The sequence below is a fragment of the Anguilla anguilla genome, chromosome 5 (assembly GCF_013347855.1).
Source record: "Anguilla anguilla isolate fAngAng1 chromosome 5, fAngAng1.pri, whole genome shotgun sequence".
In the NCBI taxonomy this organism is placed as follows: domain Eukaryota; kingdom Metazoa; phylum Chordata; class Actinopteri; order Anguilliformes; family Anguillidae; genus Anguilla; species Anguilla anguilla.
The window spans coordinates 15030318-15056479 of record NC_049205.1 but is presented as its reverse complement, the minus strand read 5'-3'; the positions used below and the strand labels follow the sequence as shown (position 1 = coordinate 15056479).

At 38.4% G+C, this 26162-nt stretch overlaps 1 protein-coding gene across 4 annotated transcripts in view; it reads left to right on the top strand.

Moving 5' to 3' along the window:
• LOC118226984 (BTB/POZ domain-containing protein KCTD8-like) overlaps positions 1-24970 on the top strand; it is a 39921-nt gene extending 14951 nt beyond the window's left edge. For 3 of the 4 annotated variants that reach the window (XM_035417025.1, XM_035417023.1, XM_035417022.1), the window contains one exon: positions 22681-24970. In XM_035417025.1, the coding sequence (XP_035272916.1) occupies positions 22681-23210 (530 nt within the window). In that variant the 3' untranslated portion in view covers positions 23211-24970. Of the gene's footprint in view, positions 1-20248; positions 20403-22680 lie in introns of those variants that run through there. The other variant, XM_035417028.1, reaches the window with a different exon arrangement.
• The last annotated feature ends 1192 nt before the right edge of the window (positions 24971-26162 follow it).

Below are 26162 nucleotides of genomic sequence, written 5' to 3'. Positions count from 1 at the left end.
AACAGTTAACATGACGACCATCTGGGTATACATCACCCTGACTGTTCTGGAAACTCAGCTGCTTTAAACGACTTGTTTTTTTTCCCGAAGAAAAGTGAAAATCCATAGCTCTCGAGATTTATAACCGAGAGCACCGTGTTATGCCTGGATATTTCACTATATAACCATCATTGATCCTGAACGTAATCTTTAAAACACTCCTGATATAGCTCGAACCCGTGACAAATGAGAGCCGGGTCTCTGAGCAGCTGTCAGCTTGATGAATGCCGCCGCGGAGCCGGGCGTTTTTGGAAGTTTACTTTCCCCGCGGTCCGTGGAACATCGCGGCGGCTCGGCGCTCGTTGGCATTCGGACGGCAAACCCAGTTACAGCGTACGCGATTTCGCTACTGCTGCTGATAACGAGGATGGCAGCTTTGCTCTCATTATGTCCCTGGCATGCCGTTTGTCAAGTCCATTAGGCCCGCTGTCATATCATTGAATTAGATAAGAAGTTAAGGTAGGCTCGGCACAAGATAGCAATAAATAAATAAATAAACAAATTAATGAATAAAATGCTGGTTGTGAAAAATGGCTCGCGTTGAAGACAACTTCACTCGTTTCACTGATGTGACAAGATACGAGAATAATTCAGAGGCACTTTAACATTTTATCAAGTCTGAATTAGCCATCATTCATTTAGTTAACTGTTTTCCAATATCCTAGAAATGCATCATGCATTTTGATTTGTTCTCTACCTCAGCTCATAACTACGTCTGACTGAGTTATTGATGAATCACTGTTACGATACCTTACAATTTATTTCAATAGGTACAAATTAAAGTACCTCATCTCACTTTTTAACTTTTACTTGTATAAAAATGCCTCCAACGACACATTTCTCTGACCAAAGGCCCAAAGTGCACAATTATGGACAGATGTAAAATCTAGATTAGTATTCCTTCAGTAGCTTAGGCAAACAGAATCTATGAAAAAGCAGAGAAGGATGGTCTTTTTATTCTCTGAGCTGAAGACGATGCTCAACCCCCAGGCTTGTAGGGTATCAAGGACGCTAAACTGATGTCTTCTTAATAGTTGGGTTGTGGAAGGTTCAAAATCATACAAAAAAATGACAAATAAGGAATTACAACATGATTTTTAATGATTTGCTCAAAATGTATACACTATATTATTATTATATTAAATTACATTAATATTTAATTAATGCCTAACTCTGACACATATACAGTACTTGTTATATTAATACATACAACTACCATGTGCAGTCAGTCGTAGATTTGTTATCTTAAAAAAAGTTTGAAAACTAGGTTTAGAAACAATTCAATTTGGTTGATGTACAACAGATATAATTGCCTAATTGCTGCTATATCAACTACACACACACACACACACACACAAATGTAATTTGATAATCTCAATAGCATGGCTTTGCAAAGCTGTGACAAGGGGATTCGTGACACATTTGGGAATTATAGCCTGTGACTGATTGATTGCTATGAGTACAGCAACACAGTCTGTAAAAATCAGAGATAATCATCTCTTGATCTTTATAAGATCAGTGAGAAAAAGAAAAAAAAACAGGAAGTCTGCATGGTTTCTGCTAATTAAATTGCCTGTAGCAAAGTGAACCATCAGCTGAAGCTGATTGAACTTTTCTTAGTCTCTTCTCTGGCATCATTCTCTCAGCACACCAGTATCCTTCCAGAAAACTTATGTTAATGCCACTTGTGTAACCCTGCACAGTGTATAACCCTCCCTTTCCCATGAAAGATGCCAAGCCAGCAGCCCTGTCGGACTAACGCCAACTGTATTCTGTGGGATCAACCAGTGAAGCAAAATCTTGCCCCTTCTGCCCTCCATGTCTAGACTCTTCAAATAAGATGGAGGGTAAATTCAAAGAGTATCTTAAAGCCATAATTGAATGCTGTCAGTGTTGCAGGAAAAGTTCAAATGATTTCTGTTGAATGGAATGCTCTTGACATTTGTTTGTATCTATGTGAAGTGTTGACACAAAATGGCTGCTTTGCATCTGTAAATATAAATGTGAAATGTATTTGAGGTTACACATCAGTGCTGAATTGGGTGGGAAAAATCTTTCAACTGTTTTATGAGAGGAGCCACAAAAAAACCTCTTGCCATTACCTCTAAGACATATGTCTGAAATGGTGTTGTTTCACTCATATAATTACTTGCGCAGAAGTGTAAATTGATGACACATAGCGGCTCATCTCTGCCTTTTGGCTGTTTAATTTAACATTCTGCCTTCTTCTATAAAACGCTGACAGAAAGATGTAGTTGCAACATTCATACATAACTGTGATAATAATGTTTTATGTTTTCATTTGTGAGAATCTTTTTCATCTTCGAGCCCCAGGAACTTTCGTAATGAGAGCAAGCTGTTCATCCCACCCTGGCTCATTCAGCCATAGTCAGTCCTATAAGATATGGCATGTACAGAAATAGGGGTGTCTTTGTGGACAAATATTCCCTAGTGTGCGTGTCAAATCTGTTTCAGAAATCATGTATTGAATGTGCCTGGCTCACTAGATCCAACCTTGTCCCCATCCCCCTTCCAGAAAGAAAATTACTGATAAAAAGGAGGCTATTTAGGTGAAGTTTGAATTGTGAAGTGCAACCAGTCCCAGTGAGAGTGGAACTGATTGGTACATGTTCCATATTCTGAGTACAGTAACAGGAGCTGTCTGTGGAGTGGGCTATTCTCTGGCGTTCCAGCCCCTCAGAATTCAATGAGAGGGGTATCACATGGGAGCAAATGTGAAAAAAAAACCATGCAAGAGTGAATTTCAGTATTTTCTAACCCTTTTTTTCCTGTTTGTGTCTCCTGTTGTTTGTGGCCCCTGCAGAGTACAGGCTTACTAGAGGACCGGCCACCTAATTTCCCTCTACGGGTCATGTGCTTGCGTTTGTACCAATAGCATTTTGACCAGCGGTAATGGTAGCAAAAGCAGTCACGACTGTGGATGTCGTTGTGTTCATACATGACTGGCTATGTCCAATTATATTTTCTTTACTTTACCTTCGTTTAATCAGGTAGGTCAACCGAGAACACAGTTCTCTTTCTGCGGTGTCGACTTGGGGGCTCAAGGAGGGGAATGTGAAGGACTGCGTGGCCAATCAAATGTAGGCGATAATTAAGTGGCCAGAGGTAGAGAGCCAGTTTTTGAGGGAAATTGATGAAGATGTTTAACACCCCTACGCTTTCAAAAAGAGCCCAGGGAAATTAATGGCCACAGCGAGCCAGGTCCACCATTTTTATTGTCTCATTTGAAGGATGGCACCTCCTAGAAGCGCGTTGCCCTCATACCGTGGTGTGAAATTGTATTTCTGTTTGGGAAAGCGGGCACAGCGCTCTAAAATGGGCTCCCCGGCACTTCTTCCAGAAGCGGCTTCGTCGTCCCACGAGGTTTCCCATGCAAGTACTAACCGAGCCCAGCCACACTTGGCTTCGGCAAGTTTGATGTGAAAAGGATAAAGTGAGGAACAGATTCTGACTGACAATAATAATGCAGGCGCTGCTACTAACAGTAATGTGTGAATACGTAGACATTCAGCAACATTTACCCACGTTTAATACTATCGGAAATGTGAATGAGAGCAGTTAGGTGAGTGTTCAGGCAATCATAAAAAAGAAACACATTTGTGTTAGAGCGGTTAGCGGTTTCATCACCTCTCAACACCCCTGCTTTTACACAGGGCACGCTTGTCACTTTAGCCTCTGGCCCCAATTCAGTCAATCAACAATGTGCTTTTTTCTTAGTTTTCAGCAAATGTCGCATTTATTCTGTATGTTTTTCATTCAGGTCAGGGATGGGGGTAAATGATCTCTGGCTTAAATTCATGGCTTAAAATGAAGTACAAAGCACATTTCAGTCTTTCCTTTGTCGTTCTTCAATTAGCTGTCTGACCTTGCTTTTTAATTTTTTTATTTTTTCCTGGCATTTGCAAAACTTGTGCTTTACCCTTTGAGATTAACACTGCCCCTATCATTTCTTTGAGGGTGGTTTCTCCGAGCCGCTCTCAGACTTACATTTCAATTATAGATCTCTATCACGTCCCGCTGGTTTTTTTTTCTTTTCTAATCCCTTCTCCCCTGTTAGTGGGTGAAATGCCCCTGGTCTCACTGTGATGCGAAATCAGAGGCTGTTGGGCCCGGGGTGGCTATTGGCACAGCGCTCCATCGTGACCTGGCCTGGCCTGGTCACGTTGTTCCCTACATTTGTTTTTAACGTGGCATGAGTCATCCCCAAAGTTTTACTTCACCCTCCTTGCATGTTGAGTTCTCCATCAGCAACATGATATATAAAAGAGTGGGCGGGGGCTTTCCAGCTGACACAAATGTCCGACCGCGCGTGAGGAAAGCACTATCAGGCTAGATATAGCCTTCTCGACTGACCTGTCACGCCACGCTGCTAGATTAGATTGGTTCAAGTGCACTGTCTAGGGACGCTGATGTTATTAGTCTGTGTTGGGTGTATGGTTTTTCTTTTCTAATTTTTCTTTTTTGCTGTGATCAAGTTTTGTTCTCCTCTGGGTGGAGAACTGAGAAGATTAACATACTATTGGTCATTCATCACTTGACTAGACTGCTCTATATTGTCGATTGTAGTGGTGACTGATCTAGAGGCATAATGGTAGCCCCAGTGGAAGTAATCAGAGGCTTGATTCCCAGTCCCAACATGGGATGGGATGAATAGTTCGTCATCCCAATGCATTGTATATTCACTTACAGGCTGCACTGTGTGTGTGTGTGTGTGTGTGTGTGTGTGTGCGTGTATGATGAACACCAATTTAAACTCCAGAAAGGAGGTGAGGTGAATTAATTTTGTAATCAACTGCTTTCATTGATCAATTAATTGTAGAGCAACAACAAAATCCAGCAGGTCCTTAGGCTATATCTTTGTGCCACACCTACACGACAGTACTGAATTATGCCTTCTATGTAAGCATCATTAAGTTAGGAAAAAAATCACCTCTATACAATCTGTGTCATGTTAGCTTTCATCCAGATGCTACGTATACTTTACCTACCATGTGAAATTTGTTGTGCATACATAACCGTGATTGATACTTTATATAAAGAAAGTCTCTTATATTTTATGGTAGGATAATGACATTCACTTTTGTAGAATATCCTGGGGATCTAAAAGCTTTTTCCTGTGAAGGAACATGTCTTTTCAATCAACAGTAATGTACAGAGAACCCTCCTCCTTGATGCTCATGTACTTTTGCTTAGCTCCAGCCATTTTGTTACAGATTTTGAGCTGTTGCAGCGCAAGCTAGAATGGAAAATCCTGAAGAACTATCGGGTGTCTCGCCAATATCAGAAATATCACTCTCCTGCTTATCAGAAAGATTACTACCTTCTACCTATAATTAGGCATGCCCAGCATTATGTGCCTGACCCAAAGCATGCTGGGATATGAATTGCTTTCACACACATGACTTGGAGTGGTAACAGGAGGAACTGAAGTGCGTACCCCAGCACTCTACAGCAGTTACCATAAGTAAAGTACAATACAAAGTACACAGTAGCATTAGTCAAGTTCAGGTAAAAGTAGAAAGAAAAATGTAGTGAGATAGTAATACTCAGTGGACATGTACTCATAATCTAACTGGTTACCTTCTAGGTACCTAGTTTGTATAACTTTATACTTACCAAGGAGACAAATATTCGATGCATATTGCTAGCTAACAAGCAATCATAGCACAAGTTAGGCATTACTAAATGTGATATATATATATATATATATATATATATATATATATGTGTATATATATATATATATATATATTAGTTAATTTAGCTAGTTTGCCAGTCATGTATTTGCACATTTGTCTTTGTAATTTGCAATGTGATATCAGAGATTCTAGACTGTTATTATGTTGCCTATCTAGAATCACTGGTGCCACATAATCTTTTTAAACTGCAAGGTTAGTAATTAATATAACATCTCACTAGCTCGCAAATTAGTTTAGCTAGTGCTGGCTAAAACATGATAGTCCTGATTTCACTGTTTCAGAGTTGTCACTCCACAAAAGCCCATTTCAGTTGGGGTAGTAAGCTAGATATAAGTAGAATCCAGTTTCACCCATGCAATAATGTTATGCAATGTGGATTTTTTAATCAGGCAACCTTCTGTTGAATCAATGTGGGAAGTGTGCATTGTAAATGCTAATAGACTTTAGAAATTTGATTACAGTATGGAAATGAATTAATATTCTCAGGTCTGATTAATTATGGCACATTATACCTAACTAGTCAGACATATGACAGACTGTTCCGGTTTGCAAAACTTCTCAAATCACTGTTTTCTGTAATCACCTCCTCTTTGAAAACCACAACAACAGCAAAAAGAGACGGGATAATTATGCCTACAGTTTCCGCTGTGAAGTAGTAATCGCATACTCAAGGTATCGACTGAGGCCTAACTGTAACACAAAAGAATGAAGAGGAAACCAAAAGTATTTTGGCTCTGGTTTAAAAGACACATATCCTTCAGGAAATGTACGGTTGTTTCCATTGCTTCTGTCTACTTTCCCACTGCTAGGGATGCAACAGATTCTCAGACTACCAGAGAATGATCTGACCTGGGGCAAAGGTGTCACCATCTATTAACTGCTTACAGCTCCTGTTTAAAAAGTAAAAATAAAATAAGAAAATCTGACATTGTACAAACAGTTTACTGCTACCAATTTGTTTTTGTTTTTTTATCCCCAGAGATGCATAGATATTATATTTCTAATTTGTTATTTGTTATCCAGGTTCCATCTCTTCTTCCAACTTTTTTCAAGCTTTATTGGTTGGGTCAATTATAAATGGCTTGGCCATAACATGACAAGTTGCATGAAATGCCTGCACAGTTTCTGGGGCAAGATACTGGGGTCTTGTTCAATACACACAACATTAGCTATGTCTTTTTCCCATCTAAATTGAGCCAAGGCCAAGTAACCTTCGCTATGTCTGTCTGTTAAGAGGCTAACGGTACAAGTACGAGATGAGTTTTGGTGAAATCTTTGCCTTTTGGAAAAAGAACAATTGACACAATTTTACGGCTGCTGAAGGTAGATAAGTAGAAAAATCTCCTGCCTGCCACTCTAACAGCAGTTATTACAAAGCCTTTGCCACCACAGGGCTGGGTAGAAATTTGGAGAGTGAATGGTATCTAGGACATGCTTCTGGGACCAGGGAACATCTCAATCATTTTTTTTTTTTTTTTTTTTTTTTGAGGAGGTTGTTACACAATACAATGAAACTGAAAGACAAATGTTTAATGGGACAATACAAAGATTTGTAAACTCATCAATATGGTAGTTGCATATCACACATCAAGTAATTCTAAGCAAACAATATCATTTTATGTTTCCTTTGAAACATCTATCTGTAACAAGATAACAGTTAATGTTAGGAAAGTTAATATCTTGCCACTTAAGTCATTCTCTCTTAAAGGAACATTCAGTTGAATGCATATAATTGGTATCCCAGAGTACAGCAATTATAAAATCATCTGTCAAATAATTGGTAATGAAAGAGCACAAAATTATACTCCTGCAACTACACGTCGATGAAAAGGAGACTAATGCCTTTTGTAGTTGGAAAGTATGATCAGTATAAAATTAAGCTTCAAAATAAAAAAATGAAAAACTTTGAAATTGAGACAGTAAAATATTCTTTCAGGGACAAACCAAGCTATCGGGAATATATTACTGTCAAAATTACATTTCGCACATTTATGTTAATAAAAGGTTGTACAGTAGATTCAACACAGTTAAAATGACTGTTTGAATATTAAAATATTTCTAAGTATTTTAGAAACATTGAAGGATGTTATATTTTTGGTACCCACCACTCATCTTTAGGGGTTGGCCAAATAACTATTGGTTTTTTAGTTTGTTGGTTGACGAATCTGTCTGGGATTAATAATTACATAACAACTGTGTCCCTTGGTGTACTTTTGATTTGTATAACTCTTTTGGCTCTTATGTGCTCTGATGTATATTGTGCCTCCTATGTTTCTCAAAGGTCTGCTTCTTGATCAAACTTGATGCTAAACAAGTGCAATCAAATGTTTCTATTTCTGGAGTTCCTGTGAGGGCCTGTGAGCTTGTCAATGACACATATTATATAATGCAGAACCTATTGATTTAGATAATCATTCCAGTTTCTGTTTTTTTTTTTTCCAGGAGTGAAATTCAATAAATACATAAGGAAATGGGATTTAGATGGCCATTCGGGCTACTAATTCAAGGCCTTCAAACAGCAGGAGTGCTCACACTTGCTGTTTTTTTTAGGAACAAGCTCACATAGATTTTGTTAATGTATATAGGGTAGATGGGGTAACTGTTGGGGAGCCATGTTATGAGAAAGGCTAAATCAGCGTGCACAGTGTTGAACTTTTAACACTGGAATCCTCTGCACGTGCACGTGAGGGGCCGCTCACCTTCATGCTTGGGAGGCCCCGTGACATCCTGTAGTAAGGGTAAGTGTGAAAGGCAGTAGATAAGTGGCCCTAATTGACAGATAGATGAGAGAGAGAGGGGAGCAGGGGGGCCCGGGCCTGCCGTGGCCCCCGAGGGACTCCGGGGCAGCTGTTTACCTCCCTGCACATGACTGACGATGATGAGTCCTGACAGGTGTGAAGAAAGGATTTCCACCCAGTTCAGAATCCTGGATCCTTTATCCTCCCCTATCTTTTTCAGTGGGTTCTTTTTTTCTTCTTTTCAACACAAACCGCTGAGTCAGGGATGTGGTTCGATTTGAGTTCCAGATGGGGGAACATTTGCCACAGCTTGACCTTGCATGTTTTCTGTGATATGACACAGAAGGCTTGTCACAGCGGGATATCCTCTGGAGTATCTGTTTTTGGAATTTTGAATGCATCCTCTGCTTTATTTCTGTGTTATCTTCGGTGTTTTTCTTTTTTTTATTATTATTATTTTTTTAATGTATCCAAGGCACTTTACATTTCCGCACAATAGCCATTCAGAGAGCTAGATGCCCACTGACCCAATCCAGTGCCTTGTTATAGTGTACATTTACAGTTGAACCTCAATAGTTATTCCCTTCTGGATATGGATCCACTTTCTTGACCGCATTGACATGAACACCACAATACCTTGCTGGAGCAATAAATGCATTTTTAATCAAGTGATATATTTGTCACTATACATATTAATTTCAGCCAAGTTCCTCATTAAAACAAAAAACAATGGTGTGAGGCGAGATGATTAAATAGAAAAAGAAATGTGTTTCTTTGTTAATTCAAACAAGCTTTAACAACAGATGGACAACTGAGTTTTATTCCTAGTACTTTTATTTCCACTGAATCGTCTCTCAGCAGGTGAAATATACTGATCCTCTCCTATATATACACATACATTGATATAATAATCTCAAATCCTCTGCAACATGTACAGATTGAAAAGCCCTACATGTGTCGCTTGTAGCAAGCTTTCGTACTGAGCGAATAGATGGATACTCTTGACGTTACATAAGCCATTATCTGTGCACTTGTGACAGCTGAAAGCAAGCTTGACAGATTTTGGAGCTGGATCATTTGCTCTGTTTATAAATGAACTGGCAAGCTTCAAGTGTGGCTTTAGCAATCCAGAAACAATGTGGAAAACCTGAAATGACAACTGAAATGGGGTCTGCAAAATAGACCATGTTTTACTGTACAGCTTATTTTTATGCATTATGGATGCTGGGTTTTTTTTTTTAATTTTCAATTTCACATGGATAGTATCTTTAGTTTACTACTCAGTAAAATGTTTGGTGTTAAATAAATACTTACAGAGTACACATGGTCCTGATTGGACTCATAAAGATCTAGTGTGGCAACTATGACAGGCATATTTATGAAAATGAAAGAGTTAAAATTTCTACATTGCAGACTGGATTGTGATATACTTATGCATATTTAATAAAGCATTAGTAAATGCAGTATAAGCCATTATTGATGTATGATCTATTGCTGTCCACTGTTTATAAGTGTTGGTATATATGTTAGTAACAATGAGGTTCGGGTTGCCAAATAGCAAACATTATATGTTGAGCTAAATCTGTACTATAGCTTGGTTTGTTTGCTTTACCAATCATATAACATACACCTTACTCAGACATAATCCCTCTTAGCATATTCTCTTACATGTACACCTTTTATGTTGGATTAAATATAAAAATGTTGGCCTATCTTTTAGTTATGCATAAGATAATTACTCATCCTTATTTATTAATAGTAAAAGGACTGTCTGAATAGCCAAAAGCAGATGCTCTGCTGATGTGAAACCTGAGACAAAAATTATAGAAAACAAACAATAATGACTTTGACCAAAGCAATATAATAATACTTGAAATAATATACTTTCTTAATATCTGGTATTGAACCTTACATGCCACTTCACATTTGTACATCTGACATTTTTGAGAGCTACATTGTATATTTTTAGGTTTTTTTTAGGTTGTGCCCACTCCTACAATATGCTTGGGAGCTCTTCTCAATTGGCAGAGTAAGGCTGGCCTTTTGTACTGGCCTTGCAGCTCTGTGAATGGTACATCGTCCTGCAATGTTGTCTTTGATTGCTGTGTCTTCTTAAGAAGTGCTTCAATTCCCGTTCAAAATGCACAGCATTTATTTGAATATTGTGTATGGAAAGCCTTGGCCTGTAATAGAAGAATGTGAATGAATAGGGGCTCCCTGTAATGCATTTAAGGGATATATTTGCCTTACATCCACAATCTGTTCACTCAGTCTTTAAGCTGATTCTCACATTGGCCAGTGTGCCCATTTTAGATCACTGTCACGATTAGTATGATAATATGATGCAAGCTAATTTGGTTTCTGTGGGTCATTGTCCAGAACTCTGGAAAAAGCATATGTATTAAGACAATGCTTCAGGGTAATGGGAGTGATGATGGATCTATTTTGAAGATAACTGTTTGGTTCAAATTTCACTTGACTATGAGTATATTACTATTATGAATCATTGTTGACAGTTTTATAGTCACAGTTTTACAAAGGCGTGATATTGGTAAATAAAATAATAAGCCCATAAACATTGTCATGAATCGAACAAAAATCTTAGCATTTTATTGGATCTAGTAGACATTATTAAATCTTTTTCTGGTGTTATCATTTTGTTAAATTGTTAAAAGAAATGAACCTTAATCTCTCCAAAAGTGGATGCTAATTTGGTATGGAATATATTTGAACAGAAACAGACATTTCTTGTGAGGAAACATGATTACACATGCAATCACAGACAGTATGAATAAATAAGAAGGAAAAGGAAAGCTCTGCTCTTCAGGCCTCTTGAGTCCAGATGTTAGAATTTTCCACCCCACCCTTCAATATCACTCGTTGGCAGTTTCCAAAATGTAAAATTGTGAAGGTTCTACTCCATCAACAAACAATTTAATTGCAATACTTCTTTTGAGACTGCTGTAGCCTTGGATTTTTCCTTCATAACTGCAGGTCTGAATGAAGTTTTGATTGTCGTTGTAATTTTAATTCACAAGTAATGCGGGACTCTCATCCCCTCTGAATATAAGCATTTTGACTACATAAAGCAGAAAATATGCCACGGGAAACACTTGTAGGAAAAAATGGAAAAACTTTCATGATTGTTTTCAGAGTAGAAACAGGCTGAAAGACAAAGCCAATGACAGTCAGCAATGGCAGCATAAATCAAAAGCAGACGCATCAATCTTTCTAATGGCTGCCATTGGTGGGATTGAAAAGGAAATTTGAAAATATAAAAATAGCCTATAAACATTTTCTGCTTCACATCATGGCCTTTGTTTTCAGGAATTTAAGTGAATTATTCAGTGAAATAGTGTGTGTGTGTGTGTGTGTGTTTGTGTGCATGTGTGTGTGTGTGTATATGTGTGTGGATGTCATTGAGGATGTTTCACAATGCATAATTAAAACACAACCAAATCATTTAAGGTTTAAGGCAGAAGGGGGTTATTTTTGTGTTCTTAATATTATATCATCAAAGTTCTTTTTTTCATTGAAAAGTCCAGTTGCATTGCCAGCTATTCTCTTTATAGACATAACTTGTAGTTCTGAAAATAATAAAGATAAAATAAATAAAAATAAGTGAGATTTACATGTTTGGCTAGAGAGGAAAAGGTCATCCAAAGAACATAAAAAAGAAAATGCATCTTAATTTTTTTCTACTATGCAAAAGAATAAGCTGTACGATTTGCCTGCTGTTATAAAACAAATATGAAAGTACAAGAGGTTAGTATTAAGTTCAAGCCTGTTTCTTCCTAATGAAAAAGTTGCAAGGAGAGATTATCTGTTTATCCTTTTCAGAAGATGTTTCTCCCCTCTGTACATTTATTAACCAAGTGGTAAAAAATTGTAAAAAATCTTCTGGGAATATTGTACAATATTAAGTAGCCTGAAGTCAGTGGCCGTTCAATGAGCACTTACAGTAGCTATTGTATGGGCAAGTATAAATTCCCAGCGTTCTGGGTTGGAACTGACCACTTCCATTTGGAGTAAAGGATTCCGCTCTGATTTGCAACCAATTTACAGGCGCAAATTTATGTTTAGCCCATAGGTGGTCCTGCAATCTATTTGTACTTCAATGTTTCAATGATGGTGAAATTCAGACTGACATAAGATGTAAGTAGCTTTGTTTTAGCCAAAGAACCATCAGTAAATTGTGTTAATGAAACTGTCCATTCACACCCTCAGCTTCATCTGCTTTTGCTCCGTCAACTGCATTTCCCCCTCATTCCAGGGAAAGCCTGTTCACTTTCCATTCCCCCCCCCCCCCCCCAAAATAAAATAGTACCTGCTGATGTTCACTGTGGGTGTTTGTGGGATGTAACTGGACTTGATAATCTGTTATTAATGCACAAATCAACCATGGCTGTTAACGGGCAGTCGCTCCGACAGCCCTGCTTTAAATCAGGGATTAGCGCTGCCAACTAATGCCAGGTTCCCTTTAGATAGCATCAAATGCATCACGCTAAAAACTATCGTCCATAGTATCTTACTGGAATAGTTTGTTTTCAGTGGGTTATTCCAAGTTTTTTCTAGGCCTGGTTATTTTGTAAGAAGATACCTGGTTTTAAGATTCATTTTAAGAAATTGATTGCGATAAAAAGCAACTATTCTGATGCTTGCACTTGAATCTCACGTCTGCTACCTTTGCTTAGTTTGTTCTGCATAAGCCCATCCATCGCTTGGACAACACCATTCTGTTCAGCTACTAATGATAATATATACGTATAACATAGACATGATGCACAATTTATTTGTGAGACAAACTCTGTAATTGGTCCATTTGATTGTGCTTCGTGGTCTCAGCAAATGAGCCATGATTAAAGAATGTCATCATGGCTGTTCCTGGAGACATCAGCAATGCTGGATTGCTCCACTTTTTCCTACAAAGGCAAACTATGTAATAGGTTTATTGATGGAATGGACTATAGCAGGGGTGACCAACCCTGGCTCTGGAAAGCTGCAGGGTATTCAGATTTTTGTTTTCACCTCAAAATGAGCAAGCAATTAAGACCTAGTGAGTAGAGTTAACTGAGTAATCAAATACTTTAATTGATCAATTAAGTGCTGATTTACAAGGATATCCACCATGCCCCGAAGGCCTCATGGATCAGGGTTGGACTCCCCTGAACTACAGGGTACTCTCTATTCCAGTGGTCTCCGACCCTGGTCCCGGAGAGCTACAGGGTCTGCTGATTTTTGTTTTCACCTTAAAATCAGCAGCCAATTGAGACCCAAGACACCAGGTGAGTTGAGTTAACTGTGTAATCAACTGCTCTAATTGATTCATGAAGTGCAGACTCACTTGGAAACACTATGTCACATCAAGTTGTGATATCATCTATGGTAGTCTGCAAGAAATATCTCAACCTCTATCTTCTATCCAATTTGTATGCGCTTACAGCAATGGATTTAATAAGGAATGCATTTTCTATTGCGATTAAATATCTTGCGTGGGCAAAAATAATGGCTATTAACTGAAATGTCATGTAATATTTCATAAAGCATAGCTCTTGCATAAATTCACCGCAATGCTATTTACTATGTTAATTGTAAATTTGAATACACAATACAATTTTAAGAATCATTATACTAAAACCAAAGCACCATATATTACACAAAAAATAAATATTAAGGGACTTCAAATCATGTTTCGAGTCCATTCATTTGCATACGGGCATAAAATTTCACGATTGAGCACACAGAATTATCTGCAAGTTCAACATCCCCAGAGGTGTCATCATAAACGCAGATGAAGGATGCTTCTGTCCTTAGTCTTCTCCCTGCAGCCGTACGGCATCTGTAAACATGGGGACGATCTGTCACATCCTGGTGTCACTTGTTCCTGTAATAACATCAACTCCCTTGTTCACCTCGGTCCAAACGATCCGCTCTGACTCATCAGGCAGAGTGGAGGTCACCCCAGGGGTCCTGTTTCTTGTGCCTGATGGAGCGTGTGCGCCTTAGAAATATATATTTTTACAATAAACCATAGTGCGCCAATATTTCCTTTGAAGGATTGCATTGGACCATTTATCTTGTGAGCGAAACCCACAGATATCAGGTCCAGTGGTGGAGGCAGTTTGGTTCCTCTCATTCTCCTTTTATGTCTAAGTCACCAGTGCTTTCAGTGTAAAAAATGTGTTTAACTGTACAGACCAAGGAACACACAAGCACTGGTTCAATATAACCACAATATTCTATGCCCCCTAGCAATTGATTCATAAAGAAATAATGATATAGCAAGCAAAGTATTTTTGGTTGCTTGCCTCATTTTCTTCAGCTTAAAATAGTTAAACATTAATTGCACTGAGCAATTTGACAGTTTGTGTGCAGGATTTTTCCACTCTTAATAGCAGAATAATGCGGTATTAAGTGGTATGAATATACCCTCTGAACATTGATCTTTAACTTTTATATTCACAACAAGGGAATTTGAGTTGTTTTACAGCCAGGGCAAGACCATATATCATGCCATTAGCACTGTTGTTACATTCCAATTTTGTTTGTGCATGCCACTACCATGTAACATTATGCCCCATTAGTCCATTAGTAAGGACACTTGAGGGCTTTTGGTCTGACCAGCAATCAATGCTTAGGAATGCTAATGCTAATGATTGTGACCCCATGCTGTTTCTCCCAGCATGCATTGCACTTTCCAACTCACAACTTGCCCTCTGGACACTCACACATTACAAGACAGTCATCTCCTGTCCCGCTAAAGCTATCCACACAGTGATTCATAACGTGCTGAAAGGCATGCAGAAGGAGGACTAATAGACCACTGGAACATTTTTCACCAGGAAAATTGACATTGTATCATCAGTTTCAGCAGGTTTCTTCATCAAATGACCCTGGTTAAAGGTTATGATGCACCAGCGCCCAGGGGGAATACAAAAAAGGCTCAATACCTCTCGAGAAAGTGGACGTCTCGCAAAAAGCCATTTGCAGCAGACGTGTTTCCAATAAAGTGAGTTGTTCATTTGAAAGAAGTGGATTTCACAGTCAATTCAACTAGCCTACATAAGTCCACCCTTTCCCGGTCCAGGTGACAGTAACCTGTCAATGAACTCTGCAGGAGACTGTGGCACATGCACCTGGTCTTAATGATTATTTTTTATATTTCACTGTTACTAAATGCTTAACTGGTGTGCTTTCAGTTTGTACAGGGGGAGATTATTTGACTTAATGAGCTTATTTGAATTATTAAAGCTTTTTATTTGACCTTATATTAAATAAAGTAACCGGAGAAAAATATGGGCATAAAAAATAGAAATAAAAACAGGAAAATCAAAGACTCTTATGAAAACAACAAAAAACAAAAGTAAAATTCAGCTCACAGATTTAACCTGAAATGATCAGCCTTCTGGATTTGCTCAAATGATCCCATTCATTGTAACTTTCTGCTAAATTCAAAGATCACCTTTCAGCGCATAAATGTAAAATTCAGACTTTAACAAAGAATCTATCATTGTTTTCATTATACACAAGCAAATATGGATTCCTTGCAGCTCAGGATCAACTTTGTATCTTACAGGTATGGAATGCAGTTTTTCCAGAAATGCGATGTATTGACGTGCGATGTATTGACGTGCAAAATCTTATTTTGGGATGTTGATTCTTATACTAATTTCCCAAAATTGTTGCGAGATGAGAACTTAAAGATTGTTGCTCGATGAGAACCTACAGTGTCACGTTACTTAACTCTCTTTGTTTAAACTATATCTCAGATTGTATAATTCAGGTTCATGAGCGTTTACAATTAAAGCAGGGAATATGCTCTCTCGTTTGTCTGCTTTCAGAAGGCTATGTCAGCAATACCAAAATCTCAGTGGAGGGTGACTTTTTAATTGCTTCCAAAAATGGCCTTAATGTACGAGTGAGGAGCAGACAGATCTCAAATGCTTGATCACCTAGAGGAGTCGCCGTTGACCGATGAGGCAGGGCGTGCCCTGTTCAATGAAACCAGGCCTCGCTGGGAGACGCTGCAGCCAATCCTGTGTCACCCTTTGAGACTCCTGGTGTCAGCTGGCACTTGGTCAGGATTCGATTCCTGGAGTTGGACGTGTCCCTAGGAGACCCTTAATTGCTGGATCAATCTAGTGACAGATCCTGGTGACTCCTGCCTTAACAAATGAGGAGTGGATGTTGCCTGACAGGGAAAGAAAATGGGCGGTGGGTTGGGGGGCGTTGTGGCTGGGGGAGATACTGTGCAGTAGTGGGCCTTGACTGAGGCATGAGGCAGCTAAAAATGCCATAGCATGCTTTTATGAAGTAAACCATTTCTGCTTATGCTGGACCGAATCAATTGCACTCTCTAGAAAGTGTAAAAGGATACATGGATAGAAAACAATCAAGCTTTATCATTGTTTTGATAACATAATTGATCTGTGTGTTTTTCCAGTGTTTCCTGATGTTAAGCTCTTGATTGGCACAAATTAATGCTGAACTGGGACAAAAATATCTGTGTCCACTTTCATTATTTTAATAACGATAGCATCCTCCATCCAGAACCTGAAACCTTGTTCACCAGTCAAGTCAAGTACAGCAAAAGCAAAATCAATAGTCATTAGTTTGATGAAATACAGTGCTTTCCATAACTTTTTGCAGTGTGATACAATTTATGTTGTTGTACTGTAGGTCTGTACTCCAGCATATTGGATTTTAAATTTTAAAAAATGAATATGAGATTAATGTGCAGACTGTCCGCTTTAGTTTGAGGGTATTTGCATCCATATCAGGATGTTGTAATTATGATCAATGCATTTGCACTGCACTGAATTGTAGCCTTTTTAATTCATAGTTCCATTTTAGGAGCTAAAACGTAATAGGACCAGTTAAAATAATCTTAAATAAAGTTGCATATTTAGTACTTGAAATTTTAAAGTTGAAAATATTTTGCATTCGATGACTTCCTGAAGTCTGTGACCCATAGACATCACCAGATGCTGGGTATCTTCACTGGGGATGCTCTGCCAAGCCTGTACTGCAGCCATCTTTAGCTCCTGAAGGCATTTTGCCTCCAGTCTTGTCTTCAGCAAGTGAAACACATGTTCAGCTAGATTCAGGTCAGATGATTTGTCAAAAATAGAGACAAGTGAACCAGTACATGCACAAGCAATAACACTACCTCCACCATGCTTCACAGATGAGGAGGTATGCTTTGGATCATGCTCTTTTCATCACTTTGGCACTGGTTAATACTCATCTCATCTGTCCATAAGACTTTTTATTATTATTATTATTATTATTATTATTATTATTATTATTATTATTATTATTTTTATTATTATTTATTATTTTATTATTATTTTTTAAATTTTTTTTTTTTTTTTTTTTTGCAAACTCTAATCTGACCATTCTGTTCTTCAGCCTGACCAGTGGTTGGTTTCTTGCGATGAACCATCTAAAGTTATGCTAGTATATTCTTCTCTTTATGGTAGTCTTTGAAATACCTACGCTTATATTTTGGAGAGTGATATTGATTTTGACCAGTTTAATAGTTGAAAAGAGGCTTTTCTTCACAGTTTCACAGCTCTTTGGTCAACCACTACAGTGGTTTCTGTGGACCATCAGGTCATTTGCTATTGCTCACCAATGCATTCTTGCTTCTCAGCAATGTACAAAACAATTGATTCTGACACACACAGTGTTTTAGATATGTGTCTGATCGATTTATTCAGATTTTTAAGGCTCATGGCGGCCTGCTAAGTGGCATTGACGCTTCTTACATCCTCATGTTCAGAGACAACAGCAACAGATTCCAAATGAAAATGCCATACCTAGAAACTATAAAACACTGCATCAGTGAATAAGAATGTCTTTCCTTTTGCAGTACCTTTAAGGGGAATTTCACCAGGAAAATTTAAAAAATGAATGTCTCTTCACTGCTTAAATCAGCAAGAACGGGAAAATTGCCATGTAATGTAGGTCACCTAAATGAGCTTCTGGCATAAACAATTTGATTTGTCACATTAATTGAACAGCACTGACAGAAACCAAAGATCTATTCCAGGGTTTGGATGTGATTCTCTTTTTTTTTTAAAACAATGAACTACTCACAAGCCAATCTGGGAGAAGAGGAAACCAAAGCAGCTACACAAAAGAATGATGACTGCACTGAGGTACTCAGCTCCCATTTGGATCGAATTCTAAAAGATGTTATATCCGCCAAATGTAGCTGTCTCTAAGTTTCACCTGGGAGGAGTAGACCCTGTCCAAGCAGTTACTAGGAAAACACTTTCACAACAAACTTACAAAAAGACATTATAAAGCAAGACATTTGCATTTGAATGCTTATATAGCTAGAGAGTATCTGCCACAAATTTTCTTCATCAACAATCACTATGTTAAAGTAACAGAAAGGAGTGAAATTGAAAGAAGAAAAGAAGAAATGATTTTCTGATTAATATCCAAATATACATCCAAATATGTACTGAAGGATGGGAGCATGGAGCTTCCAGTGCTAAACAACAGTTAGGGTCTACTAGGGCCTTTCAGAATATAAAGGAGTTGGGAGTGGTTGACTTAATTCTCCCTTATGTTCTCTCACACAATATTCTATTAATACATTCTACAAAATGATCCTGCATAAATACGTATGTGCACAAGTTACCTTGAAATAAAAATGACCGATTTTCCACCTTCAAAATGATTCTTGCTTCCAACCTTTTCGGATGATTAAAAAGTGTACCAATTTGCTGAATAATCCCTACCCACAGGCAGATAATACCAATTAATCTCTTTTTCTTAATTGTCCCTCATGAGGGATGATATTTTATGCACATCACATAAGAGCATTTAAAAGATAAAAGAGTCCTTTTTGGTACAACAAATTTAACCATAACAGAGACAACACTTTTAATTTTTGAAATGATATGCTGTCCTGATAATGTAAATATTGTAAATACCAGAGAAATGTATTTAGAAAATGTTTTGAGCATGAAACCCAAACAAACTAAAAAGTTGGCGCATTTTCATGAATATTTCAACTGCATCTACTTGGGCCGGATTGTTCATTTGCATTCATTATTCGGTTGCGGTAACAGAGAACAAACAATGATTGAACAAAATGAAGTCTCTGTTACCTCTGAAATCCATCTGCAAGATCAAATTATCAGAAGAGTTCATGGCATAAAGAAAAAAAAACATTACGACTATAATGAAAGAATATACAGGTAGTCAATTACTGGTCAGCTAATCTGACAAAAGTAGGTTGTATGCATAGAATATAAAATATAGGATTTCCACTTGCTCTATTCTGAGCTCATGAGCCATCAGTAATAAATTGTAGATACATGCATACCTGCACACTTATGCCTTGCAGAGTCGTACAGTAAACAAATAGATATTAGCTGTATATATATTCAAGGACGTATGTGCGCATGCATGCAGTCATGCATGTATGTACACATAATATGTATGTATATTTGTGAATACATAAAAATATATTCATCTGTGTATATGTTTTTTTTTTTTTTACACTGAAGATGTTTTCCGGTCTTTGTTCAAGAACAAGGGGGGTAGTTTCACAATGTATTGGGCTTTTTTGCTTGTGTATTTGTATTCTTCCACTGCTTTCAGCTTTTTAAAAATTATTCTTCTCTGCCAATCTTCGGCAAACCAAAGAACTACATCACATTTAGAGTTTTGGGCTCTTGGCTTTATGTTTTATTTATTTATTTGCTCCATTGTGTTCTTGTCTCTCCTCAGAATCCTGAATGTACTGATGAAGAGCAACACGAATAACTACTGAAAAACAGCAAACATCTTTCATGGACGACACTTAGTCAATACATTTAAATGAAACAAAATATCATAATGCATAACTCCAAGTGATTTTTGATGAATAAAATCTAAAATTTAATATTTTGATTTAATTTTATTGTTCTCTACAAGGGAATTAAATGTTTCACATGAGTGACATCCAAATTCATACCGCCTAGCATGCTGAGAGATATCCAGTCTGCAGCAAAGCAGAGAGCTAATAAAATTACTTCTAATGTTCCAGCCTAGACATGCATACATTTATTTGGCATGGGTATATGCACATTACCCGGGCAGTTTTAACCAAATTTTCTTGGCAGTGACCTGAAGGTACTAATCCTGGATTGCATTATCAATTATCCCTTCCCAGACCTCCAAAATGTGTGCACTAAGTTGGGTTTTGACAACTGGAAACAGTAGCCTCTTGACTGTGATTTGAAATACTATTTGTGTCTTTGTTATTTGTGTACATAGAGTCTATATTTAGCCCACCTGGGTGAAATGCGCCTTTGTCAGAAGAAAGCTCGTTGATTGGGTTTGATGGGCCCTGTATGAATTTTCACTCAATATTTAAATAGGCTAGGGTCTGAAAATAGAATTTCAGTCGAAAGCAGCGTAGCCATTTTCAACTGCCGAGGTTTGCTTGAGAAGCTGCATGCATTTGCACTTTAAATGGGCACAAGAGCATTACAAACTTTAAATGAATATATACACATTTGTAGTGGCATGTACATGGTCTTTAATCACTATAAAAGCAAGTGAAACATTTAAGCGACTCTTGCAGTAGTATGGATGCTGAATGGACAGCTCCTCTGAGCCAAGACCGACCTTGCAGGCCAATTCATTTAGCTCCTATTTATTCATTATTAAACATTGTTTGGTCGATGGCTTGGCGATGTGTCCTCTGCAATGATCACATGATCATGTACAGACTTGTTCTGAAAACTGAAGCACTTATTTTTTACCAAGCTAACCTCTGAGGAAGGAGTGACTGACGTAAAGCTGTTGTAGCCTGGCTATCGATTTAAAAAGAGGGAAAAAAAGAATACTACCTGTCCAACAACTGAAGGTCTGGGAGCTGAAAATGAAGACTTTACTTGTCTTGTGTTGCTTAGGTTGTTCCCATGAGAAAGGAAGGTCGATGCTAGCTTGACCTCCCTGCAGACAATAACAAAACTTTTTTTTTCTTGTGTGAGGAACCTGTGAAGGAGCTGAGCTGATCACTTGACTGGTCAGAAATCTGTGCCTTGTAAATTGTAGTGGAAGGTGTATAGACTGTTTTGAGCTCTCCTTTGTGATCTCTGGTTACATGCGTTCCAAAATGGGACATCAGAGGTTAGTGGTTTGACAAATAAGATTGCACAAGGGGAATATGACCTCGCTCTTCCACAAGAACGTCAATCAATTCACAGCTTAGTTGATGCAAGAGAAAGATTTTGTCTCCGCCATCTTTCTATAAACACTCAATTTCAGGTGTGGTGACTGAAAAGTCCATGACCCATCACAACTACTCATGTTCTGTGGATGGCCCTCCTGCTAAAAATAAATAATTTAACAATACCGGCTTGCCTTCTGAGGGTATGTGGGCAGCTCAATACCAGGGAAATATGCTTCACAACACAACAAAGCTCTTCCCTGTTAGAACACTGATGTATATCAATTTTTTGTTCATTATCTGTTATTTAGCTTCCAACTGCTTAGATGGCAAATATAATAACTGCTTTCATACAGCCAGCCAGCTAGCTAAGTGGACATGACTGATAATGTTGTTAATATAAATGTCAGATGATGTGATTGGAATATGTGAATTGTTCTCAAGCAATGTTGTTACATCTTATGCATGTAATCCTCTTTGGTCTGCAATAGGACAAATGTTTTAGCAATGACTTAATTGAAGCATTTAAATTATATAGCAGTTAGCCTAAAGTATGTGATTACACATTCTGGGGAAGCGTCCTCTTTAATTTGATTGTTAACCTTTGGACACTGGTATTTTTTCCCCAAATGCTCACAGGTTTAGGCTGGGCCTGTTCTCAGAATTTGTCATTACTAGTATTAGAATTATTTGGCAGCCGCTCTTATTCAGAGCAACTTGGATGCCACCATGGACTCAAAATGCATGCCAATAAAGATTCTTAACCCTTTGAAGAGTCGTTTAGGAATTTCTTATTTAAAATTCTAACACAAGAGTTCTAGAACTTAATTGCTTATAATTACCAGTGTTGATTGCTACATCATCATTAGAATGTTCGGTTCAGAACATTCTAATCACATATTTGTGATCTACACCTTAAAGGGTTAAAAGCTGTGCTTTTACTGGGTGTCTGTCACAAACCCCTGCAGCTGACTTTGGCCTCTCCTGTGGTTTATTTTGGCAGGGCCGGCAGCGAAGACCGTGTCCCCTAAGCAGGACTGCGAGGAGCGGAAGCAAGAGAAGCTTCCGGACAAGGGGAGCGAGAGCGGCACCTCCCTGAACGAGCTCTCCACCTCCAGCTCCGAGACGCACTCCGAGGCCACCACGCCCCAGGACGGGACGGTGACGGGCGGAGGAGGGGGCGAAATCGGAGGAGGAGGCGGAGGAGGAGGACCAGGAGGAGGGGGAAGCGGGGCCCTGCAGTCCGTGTCCCGCCAGCCCAGCACCCTGACCTTGGGCCGGCCCTCGAAGAAGGGCTCGGTGCAGTGGATGCAGCTGCCGGACAAGCGGCGCAACAGCGAGCTCTTCCAGTCGCTGATGAGCGGGAGCCCGCGCGAGGGCGGCCTCAGCAGGAAGAGGGTGACGGAGAAGCTGAGCGCTGAGGAGGAGATGAAGCAGTGCATCCAGGACTTCCACAACATCAAAATCCCGCAGGAGTTTCCCGAGCGCAAGCGTCAGTGGCAGTCCGAACTCCTTCAGAAGTATGACCTATAGGGACGTTTTTTTTTTTGTTTGTTTTTTTGGGTCTTTTTCTTTCTTTCTTCTCTGGTTGTAGTCGACGGCGATTTACATTATATTTTTTTATTTTATTTTTTAAAATTGAAAAAAAGCTGGGTTTTGTTTGGTCACTGTGTCCTGACACCATTCTTCTAGGCTCAGCTCACGTCATACGGAAACCTAAGCACACCCTTGACTTGACTCAAATGGTGAACTTCACCTAGCATGACATTGGTGTTTATATGATGAACATTTGTGACTAAACCTTAAGGTTGATGTGTCACAACAGGAAATAATGTCCTGGTTTAAAACAATGGCACAATAATAGTGAGGTAGCAAAGGAAAAAAATGTTTCAATAGACCACAGTAAAATTATCCCAGAGTTTGCATGAATGGAAGAATCAAAGAAAAAAACACAACAGACTGATAAAGACATTTATCTGAGCAGGCTAACCTGAAAGGAAGCTACCATAAATAATTAAATTGTATTCCTAGATGGCCTCTCGTGAAATGAACATTGTCTGAATGAGCATTTAAAAGGATGTTTCCTTATTTATTCTGGTTGCATTTCTAGGCTGTGCTGTCCGTGCAATGGTCAATGATGACATTTTTCATTTATTTATTTCTTTATTTCGTGCTGTGATTTATGTGTGAGGGCTAATGTCGAGAAAATGTCAGCCGTATTCCTATTTTAGAACTGTTTTTTGAAAAAAAATATATAGCTTGTCGGAGTCATGAGTTTATATTAAATGTCGAGAATTAGTCCGCTGAAGTGCAGTTCTGCCTGAGGAGTCAGCCCTAGACCTACTGTGGGTAAATAATCAGTTCAGATGTGGCAAGGTGGGAAAGAAATGTATTTAAACCCTAGAATGCAGCCCAAGTTCCTTGTTTGCTCTTGTTCAGCAACCTCATTTAAAAATATAGTGCTAATCTATTGGCCTATGCTTCTCAAATTGGTCATGACAAACAGGAGATAAATGTGCCAATTTTTATACTGGTATCTGGGTTTGTGTCAGTTTCCATTTCCATTCAGACAATTCAGGAAATTAATTGAAATTCAGCTAATTCAGAAATCCTCATGAAATTATATTGGCAGTTTTCATTTCAGGGGTTGAATTAGAACTAATTTTCTGAACTGAACTGAAATGGAATTGACAATGATTGGTATACCACTATTCTTAGTTTCAGGTGTGTGTCTTTTGGACCTTAAGGACCTCTTTTTTTTGTTCTTTTATAAAGAGTCTCTCACATACTGTTTGGATATCATCTGAAAATAACTGATTTCTTAACTGGTCGAAGTACATGGCAGACATAATTCATGTATGCTTGTGATATTACAATCTGTACTTGCTGTAATTATTTATAAGTACTGTCTGTGTCTTTATTATAGACTTAAAAAAAACTTTATTTTCCACATTTCATACCCACAACAATCTTGTCAAAAAATAAGATCAAAGATCCATCTATTTTGCAGTCATGATTGCGGTCCATTTTTGTACGGGTCTGCCAGGAAAGAATACATGATTGCAGGATTGCATCCTAGGGATAAGACAGGCAGAGCAGACACAGCACTGCAGTACCCCAGCACTGTGCAGTATATTATCAGGAAACACAATGTCAAATTGTGCTCTTTGTTCCAAACCACCCACGGGGGTTCATGAGGGTGCCTGCAACAGCGAAGCAAAAACGTAATTATTTTTTATCGATTGCCCTTAATCAACATTCTCTTGTCTAATTAAAGTGCAGAGTCAAACTAAGCATCGCTCAGATTCCTTTTTGACTGGCAAGACTGACGGGAAGTTCAGATGCTGCAGGACCTCAGAAGGAGAGGTTTTTGAAACGCAGCCATTGGTGGTGAAATGACATGAAGACTGTCCATACACAGTGAAATAACATATTACTATAAGAACGACTTCTGGAACAAATAGTCAATAAACAGATGTTCTTGGGTGATAGAGAGTCTATTCTGATTGTCTCGTATGTTGGTTTAGTAAGGAAGCCATTGCTGTGAAGATTAGGTCAGTTTTAAAACCTGAGATTGATTTCAAAGAGGCTAATATGAACATATCAGAAATGTGTTTTTAAGACAACCATTAAGTTATTTGATGCTTAAACTTGGACGGTTATTACTTTGTGGTGATGTCTTTATCAATAACATTTCTGTTTAAAATGAAATATGTGATCTTAAAATACAGTCTGGTCAACATAGGGCTCACAATCTACTGCAGGCCCACCCGGGGATTTCACAAAGCAGGCTTACTGAATTAGCTGGATGACTGCACTGAGTAAAACCCAGAACAGCTCTTTTTTTACTTCAGTCCATGTTTCAGATTTGGAAGGGTTCTGGTTTATAGTCAGTGTAGTCATCCCGCTAGCTCAGAAATTCTGCTTTGTGAAACAGGGCCCTGCTCTTTATAACATCTTGGTGCTTGTTTGAAGTCCTTGTGGTACTGTGGTAGTAAACAAACAACATGATATTAAACTACCATGATTGCTATCTAAAAAATGTGAAATTTAGGAAAATCATTTAAATTAGAGGGTTGATTGTTTTAGGTGTTGATTGTTCCCACTGTTTTGTGATACAAGGGCACTGTTTACCTACATGTACTGCATTGGTCATTTTACACTGTGTAAGAAGCATGATCTAGCACAGACCCACACAATATATGTATGTCTTCATCGATAACATAAACGTATGCTTTCTTGGATACAAAGGAAATGCACCTTTGTAGAGCAGGTGATGCAGCTCTTATATAATGGTTCCAAAGTAATTCATCACCGTGGGAAAGAGAAATAGCTGGAGAACTGACCTTGGACCAGGTTTTGAAATGAAGCATGCTGTGGGGTAACTTACGTACTATTCACTGAGAACTTTGCCTCTGTAGTTATTGCCAGTTCAATCCAGGACATGCACTGTGCCCCTTAGTGTGGAGAGGGATGTCTTTTAGA